The sequence below is a fragment of the Aquila chrysaetos genome, chromosome 13 (assembly GCF_900496995.4).
Source record: "Aquila chrysaetos chrysaetos chromosome 13, bAquChr1.4, whole genome shotgun sequence".
Lineage (NCBI taxonomy): Eukaryota > Metazoa > Chordata > Aves > Accipitriformes > Accipitridae > Aquila > Aquila chrysaetos.
The window spans coordinates 19501818-19526988 of NC_044016.1; the positions used below are offsets into that span (position 1 = coordinate 19501818).

General features: G+C 42.5%; 1 protein-coding gene across 4 annotated transcripts in view; it reads left to right on the top strand.

The window, feature by feature from the left end:
- Positions 1 to 786: 786 nt before the first annotated feature.
- Positions 787 to 25171, top strand: part of MOCS1 (molybdenum cofactor synthesis 1) — a 32395-nt gene continuing 8010 nt past the window's right edge. Inside the window, exons 1-9 of one of the 4 annotated variants that reach the window (XM_030034427.2) lie at positions 787 to 945; positions 4156 to 4206; positions 9114 to 9246; positions 9921 to 10088; positions 14925 to 15089; positions 21310 to 21371; positions 22531 to 22642; positions 22975 to 23087; positions 24327 to 24437. In XM_030034427.2, coding sequence (XP_029890287.1) covers positions 826 to 945; positions 4156 to 4206; positions 9114 to 9246; positions 9921 to 10088; positions 14925 to 15089; positions 21310 to 21371; positions 22531 to 22642; positions 22975 to 23087; positions 24327 to 24437 — 1035 coding nt within the window. In that variant the 5' untranslated portion in view covers positions 787 to 825. Of the gene's footprint in view, positions 946 to 4155; positions 4207 to 9113; positions 9247 to 9920; positions 10089 to 12793; positions 12833 to 12937; positions 13020 to 14924; positions 15090 to 21309; positions 21372 to 22530; positions 22643 to 22974; positions 23088 to 24326; positions 24438 to 25171 lie in introns of those variants that run through there. The other 3 variants (XM_030034425.2, XM_030034424.2, XM_041128578.1) reach the window with 3 other exon arrangements.

Consider the following 25171-nt stretch of genomic DNA (forward strand, 5'->3'; position numbering starts at 1 on the left):
TGACATGATTTGGGGAAGGGGATCCAGGGAAATTTTGGGCACCTGAGCTCTCCTTTCATGTGTGAAACAGGTTCAGAACAAGCACCTCAAGTTCAGCTCAGCAATGGGTGACCATGCTCAGCAGACCCATTGCCCAGAGGAGGTGGACTGTGGGCCACCAGACGTTTTGCTGTAAGGCCCCTTGTCTGTGAAACACTGGAAGTGTGGGGGAATGTAAATTAGGCTGGAAAACTGAAATATTGTTTTCTTATGCCCCATTTAGTTCCTGTGCCCATCTTCTGACAATGTTTTACAGATTTCACTTGAGACTCGGGCAGGACTGAGGATGAAGTCGTTGCCTGCACCAGAAATGTTCCCCAGCTGAGGATAACTGTGTTTCCTGGTCCTCTGCCTGTCCCTGCTGGGACACATACCCCGTGTGCGAGTCCTTCGACGCCTGCATTTCCCACGAAGGCGGCCGGCAGGCAGGGCCGGCCCGGAGGCCTCGGGCTCTACACCTACCTTTTGGAGGGCCGAGGCAAGGGCGGGGGAAGGGAGACAAGAAAGGCTGTCAGTGCGGGTTTTGCCCTTGCTGCTGAGGGACGCGGGGCTGCCGGGAGCTGCTCGGGGCTCCTCCCCCGGAGGGCACGCCGGCGGCTAGGGACCGGCGGGCCGCCGCTGGCAGCGCCTCCCTCCGCCCGCGCGAGGGCGGCGACTACAACTCCCGGCGTGCATCGCCGCACCTGCGGCCGCGCTGATTGGCTGCCCCTCCGCCCTCCCCCGCGTGACGGCCCGAGGCTGGCGGCGGCGCCGCAGCCCCCCGCGTGTTGGGGGCCGGCGAGCCGCATGGCGGCGGCGTGGGGGCGGCGCGGCGGCCCCGCGCTCTTGCGGGGGGTGCTCGGGGCAGCCTCGGGCCGCGCCTGCAGCTCCGGGGCGCCCGTGAGGGCTCCCTCTGCCGCGGCTCAGGTGAGGCGGGGCGCTGAGGGGTCCGGCGGGGGAGGGCCGTGAGGGGAGGCCGGTGCGGCGCCGCGGGGCGAAATGGAGGGTTTGGGACCGAAGGTGGGTGCCGGCGCCGACAGCTGGTAACGGGCGGGTGCCGCTGCTGGGGGAGCGCTTGGGAGGCGTGCGGCCGCCGGAGGTCGTGCTTGGGGTTTTGAGTCCCGGGCCGGTGCCTTGCACTTAAGATTAAGGAAACGTAGTTCGTGGAGGGGTACTAGTTGTAACCTGGACTCCGCCTGGCGGGGTTCCCGAGGGGAGCTTGGGTTTGAGAGTTCCCCATCCATAATCCCCCACCAGCAGCGTAGGTCACCGCAGCTGGAATCTGCTGGGGTGGACGGCACCGAAATTCTGCCTCGTGCGTTCTAATACAAATACTTAATTTTGCAACCTGTCCCAGACCGATAGGTAATTCGTATGGTGAACGTGACTTGATTATATGAGAGGAGGGGAAGGGGTGTCAACAAAACATGTAGTAATATATAATTCTATGGCCTTACTTTGTTGAAATGTCACCCTGACTTTGAAACTAAGTGGGACATTCAGTCTCTTGGACTGAACCAGTTCTGTGTTCCTTCCCAGTCAAAGAAGAGGTTGCACAACGGCATTTGGTCTGCCTAGGTCAAAATCAAATGGTTTTGCAGCTTTTGGTGGTTGTGCTCCCAGTGGTCACGCAAGCTTTACAATGAAGCTGTTTGTTTGTCGCTGGCATGAAATCAATAGAGGTGTTGTCCAGATCTAGCTCCTCCTAGTTTAACTTTTGGTCCCCCAGATGGATTTGGTCTCTTGGTGTCCAAACGTGGGAGAAGAAGCTGCACAGAAAGGGAAAGGTTCTGCAACTGTCTAACAGAAATAGGGCATGACATGCAGACTAATCCCAGCTGGGACATGATTTATCGAGTTACTTGCAATTGCATGGCTGGCTTTAAGAGGCAGAAAATAAGCTAAAACTACTAGTGACAGTCTTGGGTCACCAGAATTGAATGCATTCACTACCACTTATTTACAGAAAGTCAAATGGATTTGTGTGTTGCTTTATTGAACGCTTACTTGGCTCAGGAATCTAGAAAGGTTATTGAGTTTCTTTTGTTTTTTCTAAACCATGTACTTCTTTATAAATTCTGATCAGAATTACTTTTAACTACTTTCTATAAGTCAAGTAGTTCTAACATACATTCAGGAATACTTTTGAGAGAGCTTGATTACAACATCCATCTCGGAAAGCCCTACTGCTTTAGGGGACAAAAGCCACAGTGGTTGGAAGAATGGGATGGCTGATTTGTGTGTGTGGCATAGTAAGTGTGACAAGTGTGCTGGGGCACTGGCTAATACCCTGCAGGGCCTGAGAAGCAAGCTAATGCAAAAGCAAAGACAGTGCAAACTTAGCAACTATACAGTGATAATGTATTCATTGCTCCTTTCTGTTCTTGGTCTCTCCCAGGATTCATCTGTAGAGAGGAGCAATTAGCATTACAGCCATAGGTGACAGTGAAATGTGCTTTCAGATGACAGGATATTCAAACATTCAAAACAATTGTGAATACTGCTTGACTATCTTTTGGGTTGGATCTGAAAATGTTCATGGGTTCTGTTTAGTTTCATGAGATTTCAGTTGGGTGCAGGGGGTGCAAAGGGGAGAAGAGAGCGCTACTCTCTGTATTTCATCCCCTTTTAAAATGGTCCTTCCAGCTGTGGAAGGAAGAACTGTGTAACTCGGGAGCTTCAGGAGACAACTGAAAGGCTGTGTCCAAGGCCATCCATTGTAAGCCTTTAGGTTAGGTTACAAACAGTGGGGTCGGTACAGCTGCTGTATTGATATTGTGTGGTGAACTTACATTCTACTTATGGCTTTTTTTATCCTGTTCCTACATGCTGGTTTTTGAGACAGTGGGAAGATGTCTGTGCGCGTGCTACCCATTCTGTATCCTGCATTTGCTATCTGTCATAACACTTTCTATGAATGCTTCTGAATGACTCCCTCAAGCAGAAACAATAGCTTTTATTCATGGTTTGAATGTCCATTAAGTCCTTATAATGTTCTCTATATGAAATACGTGGTGAAAATTGATGTAGTTATAAAAGTGAAATGATACTGATTAGAAGACCTGACTGGGCAAATCAGAGGCTGTGAAAATTTATGTCAATTTTGAAGGTGAAATCGGATATACCTAGGAAGCTGATCCTAAATTGTTTACAAATAAACCCCAGAACTCGATCAGTTTATTATTGGAGTGGTTAGTCCACATGTTTGAGCCTGTTTGTATCTTAAATACTAAGATACAGTTGTCAGTCTTGGAGATGTGCACAGGGTGGAATCCCTTTTTCTAAGACTAGATAAGGGCAGGTAGCGACAGCCACTCTGAAAGCAGTGTTTTCATGGTTGTTTGGTTGTGTAGAAGCATTTCTTGACTAATTTACAGTTAACAAAGGAAAATCTGATGCCATCCTGTCATCTTGTACACATGATGATACATGTCCAAATTATATTCTTGAATAAAAAAAAATCATATACGATTACAAATTTCTACTACAAAACTGTGTATTTTCCAGTACAATAGAAAAAGTAATTTGTACTACTATTTTTTTTTTTTTTTTTTTTTTAAATTGTAAGCTGGAAGTTTACATGCAAAACCCCCAGCTTTTTGAAACAAAGAAGGAAGGTGAGAGGACTCTTAAAATAGTGAGGCTTGGGAGCAATAATGTTAAGGAAATAAGCTTTTTTTTTTTTTAATCTTGCTCTAGATGTATCATTTCCAGTAAAGGTCTTTGGCATCCTGATACAAAGTTTCATTTCAGCTTCCTCCATCTGTTCATGTAGAACCTGTAATTCAAACATAACCACCTGAAATTTTCTGTGGCCTCAATGAAGTCTTCACCACTGGGATAAACGGGAGAGCCCAGCTTGTCTAGAGGGAACTCATATGGCCCTTATTCTTGGCCAGTCATGTCTAAAGCTCTCTGTGTCCTGGAGCTCCATTTTGCGGGTAGCTGGTCAAAGTCTCTGAGCAGCACTCTCTGTGCCAGTAACCAGAGCTGTAGCTTGCTCTTTGGGGTCAACTGTTGGGCAGCAGCTGCTGAGCCTTCAGAAAAACATTTGTCTTGGACTTCTCAGCTCAGACCTCATTCTGGCACTTGGCCTACTTAGACCCATTTCAGCCTCTGTGGTTGTCTAATATCCAGGTTGAACAAGGACACTATGTGACCGCTTCCCCGCAGACTAAGATATTAAAGGTGAGCATGAAACAGAAGAGCTTTTGCTGAGTTGTGTCCATGATGCTAGCGTGGCAGCATTAGGTACTACAGTGAGGTGGCAACACTGATGCACAAAGCCAACAGGATTGCAGGAGCTGAAAGAGCCAGTGGGTGCAGGAGCAGTGACAACAGTGTTGTAACTGCACAGGTTGTGGTGGTCCCCGAGACCTGGGCTGAAGAAGTGTTTGCAAGCATTACTCTTCCATAGTGCACAAATATCACTGGGGATGAGGTGAAGGTGGAAGGGTAGAGCAAGTATAGTACTCGATCTTCAGCTTGATAAATAGATAAGAGCTCTGTTCTCTTCCCCCTTGTGTTTAACTGAGCCTTTCCAGTATATTGTCAGTTTGTGGTGTTCCTGGTGGTTATTAATACCTCTGGTGACAGTTTCCAATTGTGCTGCATTGTTAGAAGAGTTTTCCTGGAAATCACAGGTGAATTGGCAGATCTGAAGGGTTGACAGCTTGTCAAAATATAGCTGCTAGGTGCAGTCATCTAAGCTCTCATTCTTTCAGTACCAGTATAGAACATGAGATTGACAGCCCGGAGAGTGAAACTGTTTTTGCACGGATCAGATAAAGCACACTCTGTGACAGTGCGTACTCCTCCAATTTGTAGAAGTATCCCCTGTCAACTACGGATAGAGGGGAGTGGGGATGTGGGGATTATAACCATTGCTTTTAAGTGAAAAAGTTATGTGGTTGGGCATTAATAGGTTAAAATGCCAACAATTGCCCATCTTTTCCAACTGCAGGGAACTGAATAACCCTGTCTCTGTAGCCTGGGAACTGTAGCAGGCAGCTTTTGCTTTCTCCCTGCTCCAACAGGTCTCACACAGGCTGAAAGTGATTAGGTCCAACCTCGCCCTATTCTTCCCCTTCGGAAAATCCTACTTGCACAACTACCAGAGAGAGTGCTTCATCCTTGCCCTCAATTACCAGGAAGGCAGCTGGGTTTCCATCTCTGATATTTGGCCTTCCCTGGGGAAGTGATAAAAATATGAGTCAGTGCTGGGTGCAGTAGCAGTTTTGGTAATACAGGATCCATTCCCACTGGAGCTCAAGCTGATGCTACTGAACATGGGTGTCTCCTAATTCCTCCTTGCTGACATCAAACTGGACAGAAACTGAACAAACAGCTTAAAAATTCCATCTCCAGTCATTCTTTCCTCCCAGACAAACCCATCTCTGTACATGACAAGAAGTTGATGGAAAGAAGCTCTAGCAGCTCTGGAAAACTTTTTTTCTTTTCCCCACCCCAACACCCACTATTTTGCAGCAAGAGAGCAAAAGTTAGTTATTTCCAACAGGAATTTTTAAGTATATTGACACCAACTGCCTGCTAAGTGCCTGTTTTTTTAATGCTGTTTCTTTACAGTTCACTTTAGAGTAATTAATGAAGGGCAGTATTATTCCTCCAGTAAGTCCTCTTACTTTAGCTTCCTTGCCTGTAACAGCCACACAGGTGGATGGCAAACCACAAACAGAACTGTTGTCTCCTATGTCCCACTCCAGTGGTGCCTCCTTCCTGAAAATAGGAAATTACTTTAAGCATATTATTGTCCTTGAAAGTATGCAGTTTTGGCATCGATTACATACAATCATTAAAGGCTCCCTCTCTTGCTTTCTTTCTGTCAGGGAGGATAACTTTTCGCTTCTTTCCCCTCCCTGTAATGCATACTCTAAAACAGGGAGACAGGAGGTTCATACTGTTCTGTCTTCAAGTGGAGTGGGTAAGGAAGCCTGATCCTGAAAAAGGTGCAAAAATGAATTATTGAGAAAGAAACAGGAGAGGAGTGTTCCTACAAGAAGGGCTCAAATAATTTTAATAAGCATGGGAGTGCTTTCCGTCTCAAATGTGAACACCTTTCCAAAATAATAGGAAGGAGAACATCAGAAATCCAACCAGGCCAAGAAAGCAGTGAAATTTTCAAGAAAAAATACTTCTGTGTTGTGGTTTTTCTGAGTTTGGCGGTATTTAAAATATCTTTAGATTTAGTCTGTTCAGCGGTGAGTTTTTTAACTGGGGAAGAAGCAGAAATGAAGTATGGATATTTAGCTGGGTTCTTCGACTTAACCCTGCTTGTATTCTGAGAAACTCTCACAATAAGTGCAACAGAGCCAGCATTTCTAACAAACCAAGCTCCCAAATTGGGATTTCTTGGGGAAACTAAAGTTGTGCAGAGCTCACAAACAACCCGGATGTGCCCGGATTGGAGCATTTCCCTGGGGAGATTAAAATCCAGATGACTTGCTCTGCCTGTGCATGGCGGAGAAGAGGGAGATGTAAGAATGTGTGTAAGTGTGAGCAGTGCATGTGGCTTTGGAGAGGTTGCCACTGACCCCTTTGGTGCTGCAGTGAGGGAAGGCCAGGCCTGGGGAGGGCTGGCCTTGCACCCCTTATCCCTCTGCTCTTGTGGCCACCGCTACAAAATGGAAACTGAAAGAGATTGCTTCGTTCTGGCAGAAAAGCAATTACGTGAAAACTAGTACTGCTGTTTTATCGGGGTAAACAGATGCTTTCTGGGCTTTGAAACAGCCACTTTGTTTCTCCTTTATCTTCTCTAACCCCCCCACTGCCAGGGATGTTCTTAGAGATCTTCTTATCTAACCACAAAGCTGTTTGGATCAAGAAGTGTAGTGGATTGTTTAAAGGCTAGTGGAAAGATTATGCTGCCAAGAAAGACTGTTCCTGCTTAGAAGTTTAGCAGCAGCCCTGGTGTTAGCACAGCTGGAATCAAAATTGCTGCAGCTGCTGATCGCTGAAGTTGGGCCTCTTCCCCAGACAACCTTTGCTGTCTGCCTGATCTGGTCACTGAGGGTGTCCTCTCTGTCTTCCACCCACCCACAAATCTTTCTTACAAATGCTTTCAGAATAAAATGTTTTGAGGAAGCATACCTGGGTGGTTCAACATTTTAGCTGACCATTTCCAAAGTTCTTGCAAGGGCTGTTTCAAAATACTGTGCAGGATTAACTCCTATGGTTACTAGCGATGACCAGACACAGGGAGATGATGGCCACAGCTATGTGTGTTTCTGCCCAGTCCCTTGGCATCATCCCATACATGCCAATTTTAGTATGTCTGGAGATTTAATAGGTCTGTTTTTCACTAGATGGAAATCATGACTTTTGTTCAGTTATGCAGTTTGAATACTAGCTAATGTGTCATTTTGTCCAGTTCCTCATTCTACATCTTAAATTTACATCAAAACTTTATTTAATCCTTTGCCTGCTGCAGCCTATCAAGACTAGCCAGCACGATTTTGACTTGAGGCACAATTCTGCAGCTGATTTTTTGCCTCCCTCATGTTTTTTAACTTTGTGAACACGTTGTATCCAGAAATGATTTTGTATGTGCTCTTTCACTGGAGATGAAATTCACTGTAAGTACAGGAATCCCTTAGCTTTCTTCCAGTTTTCTTAGCTGGCTATTAAGTGTCTGTGTGTGGTTAACTAACTAGGACACAGTGAAGGTAGTTCCTTTAATTATTTTGATTGTGTTTTCTCTGTTGCGTTTTGTGAGGCTATGCAGCTGGCCTCTGTTAGAGTTATTAAATTGTCCTCCTATAAAATGTTAATTTAACTGTGATACAGTAGATGAAAAGACACCAGACTTGGCAGAGTTTGGATGATGTTGTTTGTGGACGTTGGTGTGTAGTGCCTGAACCAAGTATCCAGCTGATTAAAATATGTTGGTAAACTTTTGCTTTTCTGCAGTACTGTGATAAGAGTTGGTTCAGTCAGTGTATGTTTCACTCAAGGTATTGAAATATTTTCCAAAGGTAGCAGAGTGGTTTCAGCTGTGCTTTACAGGTGCAGAGAAGCAGAACTACAACATGGTAATTTGAAAGTCATGGGCTAAAGGCAGTGGGACTCCCTGCATTTAGACCTTGCTATAACCAAGTGTTATAGTGTTGATGGTGTTGATGTTCTGGTATTGATGGTAGTGATGTTTTAAAGATGCTTGGTATAAACTTGAACTGTATTCATTTCCAGTAGCAGCTACTAATTTGGGATATTTAATTTGATATCTAAAGTGATCAGCCCTCATTCAGTACTTCCTGAAAACTGTGTTGCTCTAGAATATGTTACATTGTGCTTTAAAAAAACCAAAAATTGTAAATAGAAATCACTTTTAATATTCACTTCATTAAAGTTAATAAAGACATTATTAAAATTCTGAATCTTTTTATGCAGGCTTGAACAGGTGGGAGTGTTCAGGATCATACATGTCTCTTCTAGTCCCACTGTCCCTGTATTATTTATTATATTTTAACTGAGATAAGCTTTTTGGAAGTATTCTGTTGTATGGATTTGGGCAAGAAGACCTTGTTGGAAATGTTCTTGAACCAGACATCACAAAACATAATTGTACATAGAAATAATTTGGGTTTGCTATTAACAAGATGTTATGCCTTACACATGAAAGTTGGTAGGGACACATGCAGAGATGCAGTGTTTCATCAACTTCTAGCTTTCTTGCACTGAAGTGCAGGGAGGGACCCTTCTATATGATTTCATTTGTCTGAGGGCTGTAGTGAGATTGGGTGGTCCTGGATCATTGATTCTGGAAAGTGAAGAGACAAGCAATTGAAAAAAGCTGCTTCCTATTCTGCACAAAAAGCCTGAGGCACCTGTGGCAAAGAGGCTGTATCTTAACATGCACAGGGAAAATTACAGTACAGTTCCAGGTAGTTAAGTACGGTGTGAAATTTAATAAATGGCCAGGTTTGACCATAAAGACAAGTCATGGGTTTTTCTTGTGCAGCTGTCCCTGTTGGGGAAAAATGGAATAATATTATCAGTTGAGTTCAAAGTTAATATTTATACAGCAAGTTGATAGGATAACTATTCAAATGTTTAGCACTTGCTTGTTTTCATTACAGGAACTGCAAAGCTCAGAAAGAGGACGCTTTGTACTGCAACATGCTGTTCCCTTCTCTGCTTTTTTGACAGACAGCTTTGGGCGTCAGCACAATTACTTGCGAATTTCTTTGACTGAGAAATGCAACCTCAGGTGTAAGTGTCTGCTTGCTTTCTTGCACAAAGCTCTTATGCACCATATTGTGCAAAGGCCAAGAACTGAGTTAGGGTACTTATTGCTGTGTTGGCCCTGTGCTATTTCTTGTCTTCACAAAGTAATGTTAAAGGTTAGATAGAGACTGATTTGGGGCTGAGTGGCTGGTGGGATGGGGAAGCAGGAGCAAGCCTAGGGATCTGCCAGAGACGGGTGGGAGTGACAGGTCTTTCATCGGGCTTGGTGTGGTTTGGATGATGGTACTTGTGGATGTTTGTATGCTGTACACAAAGTGTGTGATAAGCATGAGACCTCCTACCTAGGCATTCCCACAATTAGGTCTGCAAAGTTTGTGGCAATGTCCCAGTGCTTGCCCGTTCAATTTGGTGTCTCTGAATGCAGGTTAGATAGAAATAAGATCAGCTTTTCCTTCAATTTGGATCTATTGTAATTTTGAGACCCATCAAATGAGTCTTGGGTTGTCTTCTGAAGGAAAACAGGAAATTGGTAGGAGATTGCTTGTAAGATTTGGTGTATTCTTCTCTGTATTTCAGAAAAACAGAGTTGTTTGACATCCATTAAAGACAGTTGCACTTGGTGCATTTTGACCATCAATACCAGATTAATTGCTGCTGGTTATTTTTCCCCCCATGTATTTCTGTATTCTGTGTTTCAGGTCAGTATTGTATGCCAGAGGAGGGTGTTCAGCTGACCCCTAAATCAGAGCTACTTACTGCTCAGGAGATAATCACCCTAGCCAGACTGTTTGTGAAAGAAGGTGTAGAGAAGATCCGACTGACAGGAGGAGAGCCACTTATCCGTCCTGATGTGGTTGATATTGTGGGTGAGTTCCCAATAAATACAGTGTGTTTCAAAATGACTTACTATATATTGATCCAAGAACTACACTTATAACTATCTACTGATACAGTCCAGCAACATGGGGAATAATTATACATTAAATGACAGTCCTTTTTCCCAACATTGTGAAATGCAAGGTAGTTCCTTTCAGAGAACTTCTGCTGTCCTCCTTGGATGGAACTTATATCTCTTCATATTATAACAGCTGAACTTAGCATTGTCTTCATATTCAACATCTACTAGAACAGCTTGCAATAATGGAGCCTTGGGGTGAAAAATCAAGTATTGATGTGACCAGGTCCTCACTGGGGAGGAACAGTTGATACATGCTTACAAACAAAACAGGTTTTCTTTTGGATTTGGGGGAGGGGGTGGTGGTAGTGGGGTGTTTTTGTTGTTTTGTTTTGTTTCCTTGATAACAGATGTCACTTGCTTGTCTGTGTTTAATAAGGAATGGTGGAAATGCCTGTGTTTTTACAGTTATTGATGAAGACTCTTACTTCAATGGACTATAAATTACTGGGTATTGTATTGACTGACCTTTCTTGCAGTATTGACTGCCTGTTCTTTCCTTGAGCCAGGTGTTTTTTTCCCTGTCCAAAGTCTCGTATGTTATGGACATTACAATAGCTTTGTGTAGTGGCAATGTATTCGATTAAGGCTATGTAGGTGGGGGCACTTTGGTGTATTGTAGGCAACAGAACTTGTCTGTTTCTGCATGTGTAAGTACTCTTATAAGTACTGAAGATAAGAAAGGGTTAATATGGAAGATGAAGGTCTTGAAAGTAGAGTAACTGTCTACTGATACACTGAGCTTTGGTGCAGAAAACAGTTGGTCTCTGCTCCTGCTGTGTTTTGTTCAGGATTTGGACAGCCTTTATGGTCTTTTCCAAAGGAAGCAGCAGAGCAGTGTAGTATGTAGAACTGACCTGTTTATAGCTGGAAAAGGTATGGCTAGAGTGAGCTGGCTTGAGTCTCCTTGAACCTTGATTGTGAGGAGTCCTGAAACTGCACTAACTTCATCTTTTTGGAACTCTGGAATACCATTCTCTAGGGCATTTTGCCCATGCATGATAGGTTATTTTTTTATTTAGGATTGAGAGAGCTATGTGCCTTTCAAGACACCTGTTTCGTTCAAGAAGGCATTCCCCATTTCTAGTAATAATAGATATAATTATTTTTAGATGGCTTGTGCCAGCCAAAATGGGGGCAGAGTTATAAAATAAGTTGTATTTTAAAATACAATGAAGCTTTACAGTTCAGCATGTAGCATTGGCATGAAAATGAGTTGAAAACAACAAGATCAGTTCAGTACAGAACTTTCCTAGTGTATTTACCTTTTTGATTTATCAGCAGTAGCTGATGGCTTTTTATACGCTCATCAGCTACTCTGATGTTAAGAGTGTAAGTTGAGCAGCCAGGTCACTGCAAAATAATTATCACATTGCTGCAGTCCTGAAGTATTGATATTGGAAGGATAGAAAGTTTGGGTGTTTGGTTTTTTTTTCCTTTGTTTTACTACAGTGATAGAATTCTCAAAGGTTTATTTCTGTGGCTGAAAGAGGGAGACAGATCTTTTTGAACTACTGGGCTTTCATTATTCTGCCTGTGTTCATGTTCACAGCTGAACTTTGACAGATTCTTAGTGATCATTTTAATAGATGACAAGAGAGATCTTGGGGTAAAGGTAATGGATGTTAAGATGATTGTCCTTTTGCAGTAGTTCATTTTGTCAGGAATTTGTATTAGCCTCGCAGTTTTTTTCTAAGGCATGTTGAAAATTGGCAATTTAAATCTATGAACACTTTTTGTCTTCTCAGACTTTGATGTTACTTTATGGTGCACAAGTCTGGGATCAAGATAAAGGTCTCAAAACTAAACAGATCACATGTAAGAACTATGAGGAAAACTCACTGGAGGGAAAACAAGCCCAAAAATGTCTTCTGCAGAATTTGAGTTAGGCACCTTTATTGAAGCCATTTTAGCACAATATACTGGTTTGGTCTGGGACAGAGTTAATCTGGATTTCTAGATGGTTTATAGAAGCTGGCTACAATATCTCAGGTGTTGAATAGGGTTGAGATTTAAGTTAGGTTTGTTTTCAGCAAACCTTTCTCTTAATCATAAATGGTCTGTGAAATACAAATGAAGCTCAAAAATATTAATGCTGTATTACTATTACTGTATTTTTCTAATATTCAAGTTCAAACTTTTTAGTCTTTCAGTGAGCAAATGTGACTTGAAGCTACTGTAGGAGACCATGTTATTCAGAGACCTGCTACAGTTCTTTAGCTTATTTGAAATGTTCTTTTAACGCATGCACATACATAAACTATGACTCAGCAACACTGACGCTTGCTGAAAGCTGAATCATGTCCTGGCTACTGCTGAAAACATGTTTGAGACTTTCCTGAAGCAGCTGGTAGTGGAATATAGAATCCATCTCCTTTGGGATACTCAAAGTTTAAAATAGCACCGGATATAAACTGTGTAATAGCTGTTTATTATTAATAGTCTAAGTAGTACACATCTGCACTGACAAAATCATTTTCCATGGGGTGGGGGACAGACAGCTAGATGCCTTTTTATAGCAACATACACATTTCGATTAGGAGATACACATACCTTTTCTGGACTCAATCAGAAGTGCAGCTGAGGAAATGATTGGAAGAGAATATATAAGCAACTTGTCTATTTAAGAAGATGCTCCTGATCCTAAAGGAAAAAGTAAATGTAAAAGGGTTTACCTGATGGCTTGAACCTGATATAGGAGCTTTTAGCTTCATGCTATTGAATGATAGTATTTGTTCTGTTTCCTTTTCTACTTAATAGTTTTATCAGTTGCCTTTGCTTGTGCTGATTGTTGCTAAGGCAGTGACCAAAGGTCAGCAAACAGACTTAATACAGGTACAAGGTGAGTTACAAAGTTATGAAATCTCTTTAATCCCTTTTGAATTTAGAGGTCCACAAGCCAAGAAACTAAGCAACTGCAAATGTTCCACTTAGCTTGCACTAATAAGGCAGAGTGTACTAACTGGTCCTTTTTAATTTGTTAGTGTTAAGTCTCCATCTAAGTTCTCACAGTGGGCTTCTATCCAATTTGTTATTACAGATGGTTCCACATATTAGTGTATTTCCAGTGCCTCATCCTGTATCTCCTCCTGTCTGATGAGGAAGAAGATGCATTGATAACAGCTGCCTGTTAATGCTGCCTGCATTAACTGACCCAATCAGCTGGTGCTACTTTTTTAAATTTTTCCATTTTAGGTTGCAGCATGGCTTTGGTTTTATTCAATGCCTTTATGCATTTTACATTTCTAGCAATGAAGCCTGTATGACAGCTAGTCTTTTTTTCTCTGTTGTTAGGAGGTTGACCATTTTGTGCGTTGAGGCTGTAAGTAAAAGTAGTGGTGTTCCTACACTATCCTATGCTCTCACAAAGACTAGGCTGCTAGTGGTAGCTAGTGTTAAATAATCTTTTGCAAACTTGGACCAATAGCACTCATCCTCTAGGAAGAGGTTATTCCTGGTCAGTGGGGAGGATTTTGAGAGGTGAATGCCAGAAAAATCTAGTTCTTATTAAAGATTGCTCTTTCGTTATAACCTCAGGTTCCAAATGTCTTTATGGGGCTCTTAATCATGTTGCAAAATGCTGCTGCTGTAAATTTCAGAATCTTTGGTGTGACCCAGCTTGTCCCATTCCAGAGTTTTTGAGAATAGCTGGGAAATGAGATAAAGCAGAAGTAAAGCCCTTACCTCTGTGTGTTCATGTTGGTAAAACAGGGAGGGAAGAAGGGACTGTGAAATATTCGTGCTGTAAATAAAGGTGCCTCAAGAGTAAGGGTTCTTCAAATATTTCTCAGCAAATTAGGGTGGAGACTATGAGAGAAGGGAGGAGGGAAAATAAGAAAATACTTTGCCATGGCTCTGCTTCTGCAAGTGGTTTATGAGGGTTTTTTCCTATTTGTTATTGTACTGATAACTGGAGGTTTGAAAGCCTGCCTGCTAGAGATCTGGTATGCTGAGGATTTCTGCATTTGGCTTATGAGAAGGCAGCTATTTTCTGAATCTTAATCTCATTATATTAACTGTTTCTTATGTAGTTTTCTTTTGTTAGCCATTTTTTAGTGTCTTGCGTAAGCCCTCTTCAACTGGCTGGGCTACCACTGTGGGTAATGGAAATATTTCAGTTGTCATGTGCAAGTGTTCTGTCCCTTGGGTGTTGTTGCCTTGGATTCTCTATAATGGTCTAATATGTTGACCTTATCCTGTTTAGTTAGGAGTATATGTGGTATTTCTTTCAGCAGTTTAAAGTCGCTACTGCTGGCAGCTACCTCTGGGTTAGAACTGGTTTTTGGTAAAGCATAGTAGGATAAATGTTGCTAGATAAATGCAGCTAGTTCAGGTGTCAGGTGTGAAAGGGATGGCTTGCTGCTTATTATTATTGCAGAACACAGTATTCAGTTTGCAAAGCTAGATTGAAGAAAAGAAGGTAAACAAAATCAGAGGCCTTCTTCCAACAATAAAGTAGCTATTTACTCTAAGAAATGAGAACAAAATTAGTGTGCGCTTTCAGTGTTCTTTATAACCGATTTTGCTTTCAATAAACTACTCTTTCATACCTTTTGAAATGTATTTGTGCTAAAATGGGTGTCTCAAACTGATACAGCTGGAAGCAGGCTGAAGCACTAAAGTGTTCATGTTTTCCTCACACCTTCAGTGATATTTTCTTTGTTTGTTTCACAAATCTTCTTTTTGGCTTTTCTGTGTAACTTACAGTTGAATTACTTCTTTTAAAGTGTTCTTTTTATTTTCCTAGGTCAACTGTACAAGCTAGAAGGGCTTAAAACCATTGCTGTCACAACCAATGGGATCAACTTAACCAGACTGCTGCCCCGACTGAAGGAGGCAGGACTGAATGCCATTAACGTTAGCCTGGATACTTTGGTCCCAGCTAAATTTGAGTTCATTGTCCGGAGGAAAGGTACATGCTTGTCTTCAAAGGCAACTGTGTTAATACTTACCGTAATGTTGTGAGTTGTTTGGTATGTCTTTCACACTCGGTTACTTTGAGAGGGGAGTGAATTGCTATCCTTCTGAGGCTAGGAAAAATAGTCTATACTAGCTTATTTGGTAGTGACTCTTTTTCCTTCTTTCTACAACCCTTAGGCAGGTAGAGACCCTTTAGTTGGAGGAGTAGAAGATGCTCAGCTCACCACAGTCAGTGGGACTGTGACTACAGCTGCTACTAACTGGCTGACTACTGGTTAGTCATGGATATCAAGAGGACTCTCCAAATCTTGTGTTGGTCTCGTGTGCTGCTGTTCTTTAATACCATTCAAAAAAGAGATGTTCCCGCTATAGCAGCCGGGGACTAAGATGCCATAAGAACTGAACTTCTTGTCATGAATAGCAGCAGTTTCTGGAATTTATATTTGGGGCATGCTAGCAGTGGTCTCAATTGTGATTAGTGATGTTCCCTACCTCCACTACTTTTTGATAGGAATAAACATAAACAGTGCCTGAGGTCATTTGAGGAGGGGTGCCAACTTTCTAACCTCTCTGATTGAAGTAGTAATTCCAAACAAAGTTTCAAAAATGCTTGGACGTGCCCAGTGTGACAGATTCTTGTTTAAATGAATCCTAAAGCTCATTATGAAGTTCAGCTTCATAGTTGGGCTTCCTTCCAACCTAAAACTGATTTGATCTTGTATCATTCTATTTCTGTCCAGTAACTTTGGCAGCCTGTGAACTTCTAATTCGGACAAAACCTCCAAGTAGCCACTAGATGGTGCAACAACGTAAGATAAATGTAGGGCAAGCGATGTAGAGATCTGGATGCTGTGAGAAATAATTTCAATGTTTGAATCATTCTGCTATCAAATCGAAGTTCTGCTGGCAGGTGCAGAAAGGTGTCCTTGTCTACAATCTCTCTGGAAGCACATCTTCAGGTTTCTTACATCATGGTACAGAAATCTGTTCCTGTCATAAATCTGACTGGATCATTATCCTTCCAGCGTAGGCTATTGCATTAATCTGGTTGTGTCATGGCACAGTTGGCTCCCAGAGAAGCATCTGGGCGTATCTAATCACAAGCAGGTGTTGACTGTGCTCTTCCTTCTGCTCTCTGCATTTGAATATTACCTGGTTTATAACACTCACTGGAAACAAACCCTTCCTTTGCTACTGAAGGGGCAAACCTGATCCTCCAGCTTCCTGAATTATATGGCCACAGCTCTTCATATCTGATTGGAAGCTGTTAGGAATGTGCTGCTTAAAAAGTAAACTAAAAGTTATTGGGGGGTAAAGGTAATTTTTATTTATATAAATGTTCTCTTCCCCTCTTCCCCCTTTAAACAAAAAAAGGTCTTTAACCACAAAGAGAGAAATTGCTCAGCTGAATAGCATAGGGAATGAACAGGGAAGTTTCTATGCCTCAATATTTTCAAGGAGGACAATAAAGTCTCCAAATCATAGATACGATTTTTTAAGTGGGGATCAGGTAAAAATAGTAATGCTGAGTTGGGTTTTTTCTTTTCTTAAGGGCTGAAATTATGTAAAAATACTTTTTTATTGTTTTTGAGGGTTTTTTATTTAATAGGAGATTTCCAAGTATGGAATGAGCAGAGAATAAGGTGCCTGCCCTACTGTGCAATCCTGTGTCCCGTGGCAGTTCCAGAGGCAACAAGATATAGCTCTATTAAGGTGAGAGGGATTCCTGGTTTTAGACTCCTACAGGCTGGTAACTTCTGTGGAAAGTAAAGTTTGCATCTGATTATGGAGCTAACCAGGAACTCGAGAAACTTGGAATCAATTTTTCTGCTCCTCTGGAAACTCATTCTAGGGTTTTAGGAAAAGGCTGGAATTTTGTATCTTTGGTGCAGCTGACCTGCATTACACCTGCTTTTATTCCCAAATGGTTGGATAGAGGGAATGACTGTGAGATGATCAGAGATTTCACTGATGTATGAAAGCACGTGAGAGGACCTTAATATTTCTACTTTTCCACATTCTAAGGGATGAACAAATGAAAAGTACTTTCTTGCAGGTAGCCAGTCTAACCTGTTTCACAGCCTGTCCCTTCTTTTTTGTTCAGTACAAGGAAAAAGAGATAATATTGTACTGTGATTGAATCATTAAACATTGGCTTGAAGCCTTTCTTTTTGTAAGGATTAAATGTTGGGAGGTGTTGTCCCACTTAGGATTGTTCTGGATGTGTCTAAGGTTCTCTGTGCTTTAAACTTGGCTAAAGTTATGATTTTGGAAGAAATCTAAAGTGATGAAAATATTGAAATTTTTCATTGGGTGGAAGAGAAGAACGGTTGTAATTTTGAAATGTTAAACAAAACTTAGAGAACTTCTGAGCCTTGACAGTATTTCCTGACACAATGACACCTAGTATTCATTTCTGCTCTAATAATTTGAAATGTTTTGGTTTTATTCTTTTTGATGTTCCATTACCACACAAGGACTTTGATCTAGAAGAGATGTTTTAGTAAGTATGGAAATACAAATGAACTCTTAACAGCTTTCCGTAAAGAAAAAACAGAAAACAGTTAACATCAAAATATGAAATGCAGTTACAGATTTTAATTTTTTTTACTGTAACTTTTTTTTTTTTAAATAATCACCCTGCCCCCAAAATCTTTTAGTGGAAACAAGCTCATAGTTGTTGTTAACTAGAATAGCTTTATTTTTGTTTGTAGAGATTTTTGATAGCTGTTCTAAACCACACACTTGTGCTAGCATGGCAGGAGGTAAGAGGCAGAACTGGGAAGGACATTGAGTTATATGCATTGCGAGCTGTAATCCTGTTCCATACCTCTACAGCAAGCTGAGCCCAAGCATGAGAGTATTCAGACATGCAGAGTTTTTGATCTGCTGCTTGCTAGTGATTGCTTCCTGGCCTTTTTAGTTAAGTTCAGTTTCACCTTTCTGCAATCCTGAAGTAGCACATAAGGTTTTCTGAGCTGTTGCAGAGCTTATCACATTTGTGGCTCTGGGATGTGCTTACAGCAGCATATCATTATCTCTGTTGCCACATTCAGCCTGAGAACTTGCTTAATTAGAATGAAATCTACCACTGGTGCTGCAAACTTACTGGGCGCATGCAAAACAAGTAGGTGGTGAAGGAGAAGGGTGACAAGTCAACTTCAAACAGTTGCTTGCAAGAGTTATTTCACTGTCGTCTTCTTGTTCTTCACCTCTCTTTTTGCAGCCAAGACTAGTATTAGGACTGGCTTATAAAACAGTTGGCATTTTCTGCTTTCCTGTGTCCATGCTTTAGAATCATAGAATCATTTAGGTTGGAAAAGACCTTCAAGATCATCGAGTCCAACCATCAACCATGCCCACTAAACCATGTCCTGAAGTGCCTTGTCTACGCGCTTTTTGAATACCTCCAGGGATGGTGACTCCACCGCTTCCCCGGGCAGCCTGTTCCAATGACGGACAACCCTTTCAGTAAAGAAATTTTTCCTAATATCTAACCTAAATCTCCCCTGCCGCGACTTGAGGCCATTTCCTCTCGTCCTATCTCCAGCCACCTGACAGAAGAGACCAGCACCCACCTCACTACAACACCCCTTCAGGTAGTTGTAGAGAGTGATAAGGTCTCCCCTCAGCCACCTCTTCTCCAGACTAAACAGCCCCAGCTCCCTCAGCCGCTCCTCATAAGACTTGTGCTCCAGGCCCCTCACCAGCTTTGTTGCCCTTCTTTGGACACGCTCCAGCACCTCAATGTCTTTCCCGTAGTGAGGGGCCCAAAACTGAACACAGTACTCGAGGTGCGGCCTCACCAATGCCGAGTACAGGGGAACAGTTGCGTCCTCCTCCTGCTGGCCACACTATTTCTGATGCAGGCCAGGGTGCTGTTGGCCTTCTTGGCCACCTGGGCACACTGCTGACTCATATTCAGCCAGCGGTCAACCAGCACACCCAGGTCTTTCTCTGCTGGGCAGCTTTCCAGCCACTCTTCCCCAAGCCTGTAGCGCTGCATGGGGTTGCCGTGACCGAAGTGCAGGACCCAGCACTTGGCCTTGTTGAACTTCATACGATTGGCCTCAGCCCATCGATCCAGCCTGTCCAGATCTCTCTGTAGAGCCTCCCTACCCTCAAGCAGATCGACCCTGCCTCCCAACTTGGTGTCATCCGCAAACTTGCTGAGGGTGCACTCAATCCCCTCATCCAAATCATTGATAAAGGTATTAAACAGAACGGGGCCCAACACGGAGCCCTGGGGAACACCACTTGTGACCTGCTGCCAACTGGATTTCACCTCATTCACCACAGCCCTCTGGGCTCATCCAGCCAGCCAGTTTTTCACCCAGTGAAGAGTACACTTGTCCAAGCCATGAGACACCAGCTTCTCAAGGAGTATGCCATGAGATACAGTGTCAAAGGCCTTGCTGAAGTCAAGGAAGATAACATCCACAGCTTTTCCCTCATCCACTAGGCGGGTCACATGGTCATAGAAGGAGATCAGGTTGGTCAAGCAGGACCTGCCTTTCGTAAACCCATGGTGACTGGGCCTGATCCCCTGCTTGTCCTGGACTTGCCATGTGAGTGCTCTCAAGACAAACCGTTCCATAATCTTCCCTGGTACCGAGGTCAATGGCTTTACTGGCCAGAAAGCAGTTAAGTGAAAGTTTCCTGTGTCTCCTTTTTTTTCTGATCTTGAACACATCCAATATTAAGTATGCACAGAATACTATTGAGTTATTGCTTATTTCTGGTAAAGCACTTACAGATTAATGAAGGTATGATCTCTTCACTAGAGAATCTGAGCTTCCAGTAGATAAGAGAGAAGGAAAGGAGGGTGGTGGACCTACACAGAAAAATGTGTGACTGGGAACGGCACAGGGATTGTCAGCACAAAATTCTGGAAGATGTTGCCCTTTTGCTAGCGTATGTAAAGTATTTGCTGTTGAAGACAACAGCTTCGGAAGAAGGAGCTCAGTCTCATGCAGTGTTTGGTCTCTCATATCTGAGTTTAGTGTGCAGAACAGGAAGGGAACTTAATCTAGTACCTGGCAGGGTAGTAGAGGCATTCACAAACACAGTGCTAGCAGCTGAGCACGCCAACTCACCAGAAATGCATACCCAGAGCTCGGTAGCTTGCTGTCTCATTCTTGCTACTATCACCTTGTTTCTCTGCCAGCTGGTGAGTGTGGCAGGGAACAAATAATATGTCAAATCTAAAATTGATATCTTGATGAAAGGTTTTAACTTTGTTTAAAGTTGACAGAAGGTATGGTTTGAATGAGATGATTAAGAGGCTTTCCTAAAGGCCTTTGGAATTTCAAAATTGCATTTTTGCTTTATTTTTCTTCCAAATTTAAGAGGTGCCTGTAGGGGTGAAGATGCTTGCCCTAAATTAACTGTATCTCTGTGTCTGGAAGCAGCTGACAAGTACAGGACACACTAAATGGTAGGGTGAAGCTGGGTACTTCATTTGTTGAAGTCACTGCAGTTTTTGACATCTTTGATTTGTTTTCAAGGGTAAAAGGCCGACTGAATTGCTTTCCTAAATGCTCTAATCCCCCCCACATTGTGCTCACCAGTTTCACATGTTTAGTCATAAAAATTACGATCCTGTAAATGCTGCCTGTGATCTTCAAACTAATGGATACTCAGTAGCTTTGGGAAGCCAATTACATCTGTAGCCAGGGTTGAACAGGGAATCGAGGGGCTTTTATTTGTTCCTAACCTCACTCCCCTCCAAACACACTTTAGAAAGAGCCTTTTAAAATTCACCTAGCAATATTGTTGTCTAACTCAGAACAGTAAGATTCTGCCATTTTAGCAAAGACACCTGTGCCATTATTATCAAATAAACATTAATTTATTATTCTTTCTTTGTTGCTTCTGGAGGCAGTTCACAAATGCTTTCCACTCCCTTTAAGAAGAAAGTAACACAAGGCAAAGATGTAGAAAAGCACACCAGCATTTTTGACTACCCAAATACCAGTTAAAAAATTGATCTCAGTGACTTGACCACAGTAACACTGGCAGCCTTTGGGGGATTTGGGGTGTGTGTGTGTAGAACTGAAGTCTCTTTACTTGCAGCTCTTCTTACTTGCAGCCCTGTCTTCTGAATCAGATTGGTTTTTATTTGTCATCTTTTTGTCTTGTACTTAATAACCTCGTTTTGCATTCTGTTTTTAAAAAAGAAAAGGAAATTTTAATTTTTTTTTATATCTTAGGCTTTCACAAGGTAATGGAAGGAATCCACAAAGCCACTGAACTTGGCTACCGTCCTGTTAAGGTAAAGCCAGCGTTCATTTACTCTGAAACTGTTGTGTTTTACCATAAATTGTGATAAAAAATACAGCTTACCTGATGAGGAATTTATTATCTCCCCTCCACCCCATGAATAATTTTTGGCAAAACTGAAGAAAAAATTTTAGTAGACTGAAGAGCACATCAAGAGGTAATGGGGGAAATTCATATAATATTCTTGCGCAGCTGAGGGTGCAGGTTCATATGGCCATATAGTCTATCGATTGCCTAGCTGCAGGCTACAGTGTGGTCCTGCTCTGTACTTGCATCTTCCTACCCCACTCTATTGATTTGGCACTGTGACCTATCTGTGAACTTGGCCAAGGGAGTTAGCAGGCAGAAAACTACCCTGCAGAAAGAGGTTAATTTTCTCCTGGTTTATCGCCTTCAGCTGCTTACAGCAGACTCTGATGAGTGCCAGTGTGAGAGAGAGGGAAAGGGAGTCCTTTTGGGGGTGCAGGTAGACCAACTTAGCTGTAACCTGAAACTTCACCCTAACTCAGCCATTTGCAGTTCTACAGCTGTGATTCCCTTCAGTTTCACCAGTGTTTTGGAAGATCTATTATATATAAGTGGTTTAGGCTATGGAGCTATGAAAAACACTTGAAATTAAACTAGGTTTTAGGCTTTCCTGAAAGATCTTAAGAATTGTGATGCATGATGCTTGGACATACAAGTCTGCCTTGCTAACAGGGAGTGTTTTAGCAACTGCAGAGCTATCTGTTGTTCTTCAGATAAAGCACAGAGGACCTGAGGCTCCAATGTAAGTATTGTTTGTGAGAAATGTGCAGAAAACTCAGTTTTAACCTCTTTTTGGAAGAAGGCACAGCTAGTCATCCTGCAGCCTATGGTTATGGAGTACGCTGTGAACAGTTCCTGGTCTGGGGAATTTGCCTGTGATCCGCCATAAAAAGTGCTTTAGAAGGTACCCTGCCGGTACTTTTACAGAAGCCATACAACATAGGACTGGGGAGTGGAGTATCATCTATACCATTGCAATTCTGCCAACTTGTCTCATCATCTTTTCTTTCAAAAAAAGTGTTCTTTCTATCTACATTGCCTTCTGCAAGTCCTATGAAACCTTGTGTAAGTGGGAAGAAAGTCATACTCTGCTCACTAATTTCAGGTGTCTGCTTTTCCTGCAGGTAAACTGTGTGGTGATGCGAGGCTTCAATGAGGATGAACTGCTGGGCTTTGTGGATTTCACAAAGGATCTGCCCCTTGATGTGCGGTTCATAGAATACATGCCCTTTGATGGTAAGCACTCTTGCTTTGAGATTCTTCATGGCATGGAGTGTGCCTTGGACAGAGGTGAATCTGATTGGTGGTTATTCACCCCGTGGGCTTGTCTTTGGAAGTTTTGGTGAGCTTTTTTTGGGAATTAAGGACTGCCTTAAGTTTTGTGTTGTATCTTTTGCAGCTTATCTGTCTTCCCTGGATAAGCTGGAGTAGGATTAGTAGCAGGATTAGTTGGGGCTGGGACACGTACAGGGAAAACTGAGATTTGTGGAGAATGTAAAAGGTGGTTCTCTGCTAATTAAAAAAATAAAATCCACAGTCTAAAGTTATGCTGGTTTTGTTAATTCTAGGCAATAAATGGAACTTCAAGAAGATGGTGAGCTACAAAGAAATGCTTGATACAATTAAACAGCGATGGCCTGAACTGGAGAAATTGACCTGTGAAACTTCCAGCACAGCCAAGGTGGGGTTAGACAAAGAACATGTGAAATGTTCCCCCATTCTTTCTCTGTCCTAAATCCCCAAATTCTCCCAAGTTCAGCGTTTATATTTGACAAGCAAAGTAAAAATTACTTATTGTAGTAACTCTGGGATTTTGGTCAAGCTGCCTGCATGTGGTTTGACTCTTATTAAACACTGGTCATAGTCTTTATCTTTAGAATTGGAATCTTTAGAATTTGGAGCAGGGAAGTGGTCGTCCCCCTGTACTCGGCATTGGTGAGGCCGCACCTCGAGTACTGTGTTCAGTTTTGGGCCCCTCACTACGGGAAAGACATTGAGGTGCTGGAGCGTGTCCAAAGAAGGGCAACAAAGCTGGTGAGGGGCCTGGAGCACAAGTCTTATGAGGAGCGGCTGAGGGAGCTGGGGCTGTTTAGTCTGGAGAAGAGGCGGCTGAGGGGAGACCTTATCACTCTCTACAACTACCTGAAGGGGTGTTGTAGTGAGGTGGGTGCTGGTCTCTTCTGTCAGGTGGCTGGAGATAGGACGAGAGGAAATGGCCTCAAGTCGCGGCAGGGGAGATTTAGGTTAGATATTAGGAAAAATTTCTTTACTGAAAGGGTTGTCCGTCATTGGAACAGGCTGCCCGGGGAAGCGGTGGAGTCACCATCCCTGGAGGTATTCAAAAAGCGCGTAGACAAGGCACTTCAGGACATGGTTTAGTGGGCATGGTTGATGGTTGGACTCGATGATCTTGAAGGTCTTTTCCAACCTAAATGATTTTAAATACAATGTGTTTACTAGATGCCTTAGTCAGATATAAATAATGCCAGGCTTATATCCTGTATTTACATGTTTTTAAACTTTTGTCAGTCTATGTCTGTCTGTCACTGCACATTAACAAGCCTGATGAAACAGTTGTTCAGTGAAATAACAGTATTGCTTTAGAGTGTGCAGTGTCACATGGGGGATTTCTAGCTTACATGAATCTATGGCTTATGGCTGCCTAAGAACATGCCTACTGGCATCACCTGTCAGTTGATAACTACAAGAGCAAACATTTAACAAGTTTGTGAATTTCAAGGGACACGGCAGAATAGACTGGAACCCCTGACAAACCTGATTTTGCTTTTTTTCCTCTTGTGTGACCTTAGAACTGAAGAAAATCTGTGTTAAAATGTCTTCTGGTCTTTGGGCAAGTGGAGCTTTAAAAATGAGGAGTCTATATTTGACTTTTCTTTTTTTCTCCTCTGCATTTCTTTAGAGTTATAAGGTGCCACATTTCCAGGGACAAATTAGCTTTATCACCTCCATGTCAGAGCACTTCTGTGGATCCTGCAATCGGCTGAGGATAACAGCAGATGGGAGCCTAAAGGTTGGTAGTGAAACAGGATTCTCTTTACTTTCATGCAGCGAAAGTAGTGTTGAAATTCTTCCCTTAAAAGTAGCTGGGATGTAAAGTAGGATGGAAAGACATAATTATTACCAGCTAACTCCTGTTTATCTCTCCTTCATGTATTCTTGTTCAAGCTTGTTGGGGAGATGTTACATCACCTTTTTTTGGTTTCTCTATTTGCTAACATAGTTAACTTCAGTTGTAAAACATGGTTGCAAGGCCAGTAAATATAAACATTTATTTTAATCTTTGATTCAAAATCATCTTAAACATGTGACAAGCAGATGGCTTCCCATTTAAAAAGGATCCAAACAGCTGTGAGCGTTTGGCTTTTGGGTTCCACAAGGATCCTGTCTTGTTTCACCAAACATCTTGCAACTCTTCTCCTTCAAGAGCAGTCTGTATTTTTGCTTAATGGCTGTAGAAAGGGGAGGGAGAGCCATTTCCTGCCATTTTGAAACTGGCAGTTTCTGGGGGAAGATTAAAGTTTTCAGTTAAAAATTGGCACTTATGCATTGTCACCTGATATTGACAACAGCTGTGCTGCTGTCTAATGTCAGATGACCGAGGCAGCATGAAGGCCCAATGGGCTCAGGTTACATAAACATCCTAGGCTGTCTGTGTGTGTACATGAAGAGAGATAGAGAAAACAATCTCCATAAACATTCTCTCTCTTCAATAGGATAAGCCTCTTCAAAACTCTTTACTCTGAG